Source organism: Nicotiana sylvestris, chromosome 12 (assembly GCF_000393655.2).
Source record: "Nicotiana sylvestris chromosome 12, ASM39365v2, whole genome shotgun sequence".
Lineage (NCBI taxonomy): Eukaryota > Viridiplantae > Streptophyta > Magnoliopsida > Solanales > Solanaceae > Nicotiana > Nicotiana sylvestris.
Window position 1 is genome coordinate 87,158,009 of NC_091068.1, and position 7,002 is coordinate 87,165,010.

The window sequence follows — 7,002 nt, forward strand, 5'->3', positions numbered from 1 at the left end:
ACTTTGGACTTGGCAGTTTTGTTGGTTTTTATTGCAGAGATTTTTGTTCATCGTGTTCGCGGTCGGGGACTCGCGTTCGCGAAGCGTGTTCTCGAGGTGGTGAATTCTGTTCTTCACGTTCGCACTTTGGGTGTTGCATTCGCGATGTGTTGATGCAGTGTTCTTCGCGTTCGCGCTTTGGTGGTCATGTTCGCGTAGTTATGTCTCCAGTAGGTATCGCATTCGCGAGGCTTGTGCCGCAAACGCATAGAGCATTTGGGAGCTGATACATTTTCTTCATCGTGGACGCGATGGTCGTCCCACGTTCACGAAAGACGACACCTGGGCAGTCAGTTTATATTTTTAAAATTGAGAGTTTAAGTCCAATATCACAAAAACCATTAGAGAGCTCGGGAGAAGGTGAAATTTGATGATATTTTCAGTAGAACTATTGGGGTAGGTATTCTTCACTCATATTTGGTTTAATTCCATGATTTAATCTTGGCTCGGGGGTCGAGTTTAGCCAATTTCAGGATTTTTGAGTTAAATTGATTATTTTCCCTTGGGCTTTGTTCCTTAGCGCATATTAATGGTATGATACTGATTTTGGTTAGAGTTGGAGAAATTGGAGGCCGAATCGAGGGGAAAAGGCATCACGGTCTAGAGTTGGGACTGGATCGAGGTATATAATGATTGTAAATATTGTGCTGAGGGCATGAATCCCCGGATTTCACATCGTTGTACTACTTTGGGGTGACGTACACCTAGTTGACGAGCATGGAGTCGTGCACCATTGGGGATTGTGACTTGGTCCGTCCTGTACGACTGATAAGTAGCGTATTCGATTGAAAACTATTTGATATCATTGTGTTTTGAAAAGTGTTGCTATGTTTCGGGCGGAATGCCATATTTGGGCCTCGTGCCAACTGTTTTGGACCCTTATGGGGCTTTTACTACTATTCCTCACTATTTTGACTTAATAGTTGTACTCAGTCTTGTTGTGTTTTACTGATTTCTTAACTCAACCTTATTTACCCAATTTTGATACTATAAATGATATTCTTGAGCTGAATGCACTGTTTTACTGATAGCCGAGTGGCTTGTGTGGTTGATGGCTGAGAGAGGCCGAAAGCCTGATTGTGAGGTTAATGACTGAGAAAGACCGAGGGTCTGGTTGTGAGGTTAATGACTGAGAGAAGCTGAGGGCCTGGTTGTGAGGATTATATAATTATGGATCGGAGTACATGCCGCAACAATATATATATGGATCGGGCTGCACGCCGCAGCGATATAGTGCTTGGGTTGTAGGAGCCCCTCCGAAGTCTGCACACCCCCAGTGAGTGCAGTCAACTATATATGTGGATTGGGCTGCACGCCGCAGCGGTTATTATATGGTACCTATTAGACGTGAGTGCTGAGTGCTGAGAGTTGAGTCATGAGTGACTGAGTGGCTGGCCTGAGGGGCTATATATATATATACACACACACATATACGAGTGATGCTTCGCCTTATGGTCCTGTTTATGAACTTACTATTTTCACTACTCCTTAAAGTGAGTCTCTATTGAATATATTGATTAAATTACTGCAATCACTCATCTCTAGACCGAACCTCTATTGAAAATGTTAAACAAATGTTTTAAACAACTTTCATTAAACTGAAGTTTTTTCGAGGTGTTCAGGATTTAATCACTGATTTGGCTTTGTTACTTCCACTGAGATTTTTTAGTTATGAGATGGTTATGAACTTCTTTTTGCCCGAGGGGCTGTATAAGAACTATGCTTTTGACCGAGGAGCCGATTATGATTTTCATCACTTTCACTATAAATTACATCGAACTTCTATGGAAACTGTTAGAAAGACATTTTTAAAGGATTTTTCCCCGAAATGGGAGTTGAACAAGATGATTTGAGTTGTATCCTGTTTTGGAAACATGTTGTACCCACTGTGGTGCTATGACGTAGTTTACGTGATTTCTTACTGCTCAGTCTTTATTTACTTTTATTACTTACTGAGTTAGCGTACTCACATTACTCTCTGCACCTTGTGTTTAGATTCATGTATTTCTAAGCTCGGTGGCAGATTCATCGGAGTTAGCAAGGTAGCTGCATGACGATCGCAGCCCAGCATTTTTCCCTCCTTATTCTTTCTTATGTATTCTTGTGATTTTCCCGATCTTTATGTTGTTAGACAGTTGTAGTAGATGCTCATGGCTAGTAACACCCCAATGTTGGGCTTTCTTTCTGCACTATTATTTTGTTTTAAACACTTTATAAAGGTTTATTGTTAAATAGCTTTGATTTTATCCTAAGAATGAAAATATTGATTGGTTTTGGGATGTGTCGGCTGGCCTAGTTCCATGATAGGCACCATCACGATCGGGTTAGTTTTGGGGTTGTGACACTAGCAGACATAATTCCCGAATCAACCAGTATTGGATAGAAAGTCATTTTTAAGCTATAAATTTATAGAAATCTCATAACATATATCTAAATAACCAGTGCGGAAACATAACACAAGCCCAACATCGGGGTGTCTATGATGAACCAAAAGGTCATCACATGATTTACAATTACATTCAGTGTTTCAAAGACTTAGAAGCCTCCTTTTATCTCACCTCGATTTGCGTGCATGGTCCAGGCGTATATTCGGAACTCTTTTATGTGGAAATTTGATAAAAAATGCTAATTTGACCTTTAAAATTAAATTTAAGTTGACTTCGGTCAATATTTTGGGTAAACGGATACGGGCCCGTGTTTTGACAGTCCCGGAGGGTCCTTAGGAAAATATGGGACTTGAGCATATGCACAGAATTGAATTCCAAGGTCCCAAGCCCAAGAAATGAATTTTTGAAGAAAATTGTTTAACTGAAATTTTAAGAGTTTTTGGAAATTTGAATGTGTTTGAATCTGGTGTTATCGGGCCCGTATTTTGATTCCGGAGCCTGGTACATGTCTTATATGATATTTAAGTTGTGCCTGTAAAATTTGGTAAGAAATGGATATCATATGACGTGATTCATACCCTTAGTTGTAAAATTTGAAACCTTTAAAGTTCTTGAGATTTTCATTGATTTTGATGATAAACTCGTAGTTGTTGATGTTATTATGATGATTTAAGAGCACAAGTAGGTCCGTATGATGTTTTTGGACTTGTGTGCTCGGGTGAGTTTTGGATAGGCAACAGAGTGGAATTGGACTTAGGAAAACTGCTGTGTTGTAGATCTGCAGGCTTCGCAATTGCGAGCTCGCATTTGCGATGACTGGGCAGGGGGTGACCTTTGCATTTGCGTAGCTCCAGTCACATTTCCAACTCCAACAGTGTTCGTATTTGCGAACGGATGTTCACATTTGCGAGGTTGACAGGGCAGGCCTTACTTCGCAATTGCGAAGCCTTGGCCGCAATTGCGAGTTCAGATTTGCGAACATATCATCGCAAATGCGATATCTGCGCCTGTGTAAATTATAACTTAGCCGAAAATTCTTCATTTTTCAAACTCCCTCAAACCCTAAGCTCTCTTGGGCGATTTTCTAAAGAAAAGTTCTTCTCCAAATCGATTGTAAGTCATTTCTAACTCATTTTCTTTAATCTATAACATCTTTTTACATGATTTGAACTCAAAATTAAGGGTTTTCATTGGGGAAATTGGGTGTTTTGGGTATAACCTAGGATTTTAAAATTTTGGGGATTTGGACCTCGATTTGAGGTTTGATTTCACAACAAATTATATTTTTGAGTTTGTGGTGAATGGGTAATCGGGTTTTGCTTCGAACCTCGGGTTTGACCATGTGGGCCCGAGGTGATTTTTGACTTTTTGGAGAAATCATTGGAAAACCTATTTACATGCGTTAGAATTGATTCATTTATCATTTATTGGTATCGTTAAGTATATTGTGACTAGATACAAGTGAATTGGTGGTGGAAACAAGAGGTAAAGCGGTAGTGGAGGCTTGAATTGTGTTCGTAGCATTAAGGTAAGTGTTTCGTCTAACCTTAGCTTGAGGTATTAGGAGTCGTGTATTATTTGCTATATGTTAATTGTTGAGTGCGACGTATAGGTATGGGGATGAGTGTCTATGCGTCGGTGTCAAGCATGTCCGTGAGTCTTATACTATGATTAATGTGACTCCGTTTTGTATTGTTCATGCTTTATATGATGACTTATATTGTTGAGCAAGGCTTGTGGAAGTATTAATGGTAATTGAACATTGTAGAGCGTTGGCTCAAGTTGAGAATTGAGTTGTGAAGTAATTGTGGAAAAGAAAAGAGGTTTATGATATTATCTCCCTTGTCGGGATATTATTGCTTTTGATATTATCTCCCTTGCCGGGATGTTATTTTTTTGATATTATCTCCCTTGCCGGGATATTATTACTCATGTTATTATTTACCTTGCCAGGATATTGTTGTTATGCTATTGTTCCCTTGTCGGGATCTTGTTGTGAAATTATTGATTTCCTTTCCCAAATTACTTTGTGATTGTTTCTTAGGTGAGGAAGAGTCTAAAGCACGAAGGGTGATGCCGTTCATGATTTTGAGAGTGCTAATGCATGAAGGGTGATGCCGTGTCGATATTGTGAGGTAAAATCACGAAGGGTGATGCTGTGCCGCGCGATGTACAATGTCGTGCCATGATATGAGTGATAATGCATGAATGATAATTCCGTGCCATGATTATGTGAGGTAACAACATGAAGGGTGATGTCGTGCCGATTCTATTGACATTTATGGTGAGGATAAGAGTAAAAGCACGAAGGGTGATGTCGTGCACATGTTATTGAGTTCTTGATTCTTGTTGATAATTGAATTATGGCTCTCTTAACATTCCTTTATTGGTTTTTCTGTTGTTACCTGGTATTCCCTGTAGCATGTTTCCCCTTCATATCTTTAACTATAAATATCTACCTTTATTTCCGCTGTATATGATTTAACTACACAGGTTTATTTGGTAGTCTGGTCCAAGCTGATAGGTTTTAAGGTTAAGTTTCAATGATGATAATATTATCTTCTATCATATTTTTTCAAGGTAAACAAAAAAAGAAAAGAATGAACATAATTAGCAAGAGTGGTACAAGATTCAAAATGAAGAAAGAAGGAAGAATTAGTTACTGCATTAATGATCATTAGGAGGCAACTCGAACTAAGGAGTGAACGAAGATTCTATTACAATCATTAATGGCCAATCAAAAAGCATTTTGACTCAATCAAGGGAACCCAGATTACTAAATCTGGATCATTCTAGTTTCGAAGAATACGCTCACTAAATCTCTCCTTGAAATCAGCCGTAACATGGAAGGTCACATTCGAATCTGGTCCAGTCAAAGAGCAAGATTCAAAGAGGCATCTTTTGGGTCAAATCCCTTAATCAAAGATCTTATGCCTCCCGTTTCCAATAAGGATTTAATGGCTCTTTTCTCTGGTATAAAAGGAAGCTCTCTCAAGAGGAAGACTATGCAACTACAAAAAGAGTATTCCAAATCTGTCTACTTCTTATTTCAAACACTATAATTCTGAGTTATCAGTGTCTCAAAAGATAGAGAGATCTAGAGTATAAAAGAAACTTGTGTCTCTTGATTAGAACTCAATTGCTGATTCTATAAGATGATGGTAAACACAAATCAATCGTGTAAATTTATTCAAAGATCTTAAGGGAACCTTTGTGACCCAAAAGAACTGGATGTAAGTACCACAATGGTACCAAACCAGTATTGCTCTTTACTGCTTTTAATCCTTCTATCTCGTGGATTAGTCAACTAATAGTCATATTAGTCGACCAAATTTTAATTTGGCAAAAATTCAGCCCCTATTGTACTTTCAATTGGTATTAGAGCAAGACTCACAATCTATGCTTTACCGCCAGTGAGAAAAAGATCAATGGGATCCAACACTATTGCTTGTACTATTTTTCAAGAACGAACCTCTCAGGTTCGACCTCCTTACTTCAATGATCAGCATTTTTCACAGTGGAAAGTTCGCATGGAAACATACACCATGTCATACGATATCAAAGTATGGCGTGTGATAAAAAAGGCAAATTTTCCAATCCTCCAACAAAAAATGCAGATGGTGAAATCATCACAGCAACTGATCCTCTGGATTTGGACAATTACACTGATGAACAAGCTGTTGTCATCACTCTGAATGCAAAATCAAAAAATTTACTATACAATGCTATCAGTGGAGAAGAATATGAAAAAATATCCAGTTGCGAAACTGCAAAAGAAATGTGGGATAAACTGGAATTCACTTATGAAGGAACTAACAAAGTAAATGAGACTAGAATAAATCTCCTGGTTGGGCAATATGAACTATTTCAAATAAAGGATGGAGAATCTATTGAAGAAATATTTTCCAGATTTAGAAAATTCCTTGGAGACCTCAAATCATTTGGAAGACCCATTAAAACTGGCGAACAGGTTAGAAAGATCCTAATAAGTCTACCTACACTTTGGCAACCAAAAGTTATCACCCTAGAATGTCAAGACCTGGACAAAATCTCCTATGATCAATTCAGAGGTGGTTTGATCGCTTTTGAGAAAACTCATCTTGATAGACAAATTCAAGAGAAAAAGAAAACCGTTGCCTTTAAGGCAACCTTGGCTGAACCTGAAAATGAATATGATGTAGAAGAAGGAGAACAAGATGAAAACATTGCAATGCTCTCGCAAGTTGTGACTAACATGATGAGAAGGAACAAAAACTACAGAAGAGGTAAGTTTAATTTCAGAAAAGGAATGGCAAGAAATGAAACAGATAAAAATGATGGAAGGTGTTACGAATATGGAAAACTCGGACATGTCAAAGCTGACTGACCTGAATTAAAAATGAAGCTTAGCTGGAATGTGCAAAAGAAGAAAGCTTTTGGAGCATGGAGCGATGAGGAGGAATCTGATCATGAGGAAATTGCGAATATGTGTTTTATGGCTCTATGTGAAAATGAAGAACCAGATAAACTTGCACTAATGACAGACAATAATTAATAAGAAGATGATTCAAGAAGACCCTATTCATCGTTGGATGAA

General features: G+C 38.3%; 1 protein-coding gene across 1 annotated transcript; it reads left to right on the forward strand.

Moving 5' to 3' along the window:
• Positions 1-5,991: 5,991 nt before the first annotated feature.
• LOC138883324 (uncharacterized) lies at positions 5,992-6,792 on the forward strand. The gene has a single exon (XM_070164005.1). The coding sequence runs from the start codon at positions 5,992-5,994 to the stop codon at positions 6,790-6,792; it is 801 nt and encodes a 266-aa protein (XP_070020106.1).
• The last annotated feature ends 210 nt before the right edge of the window (positions 6,793-7,002 follow it).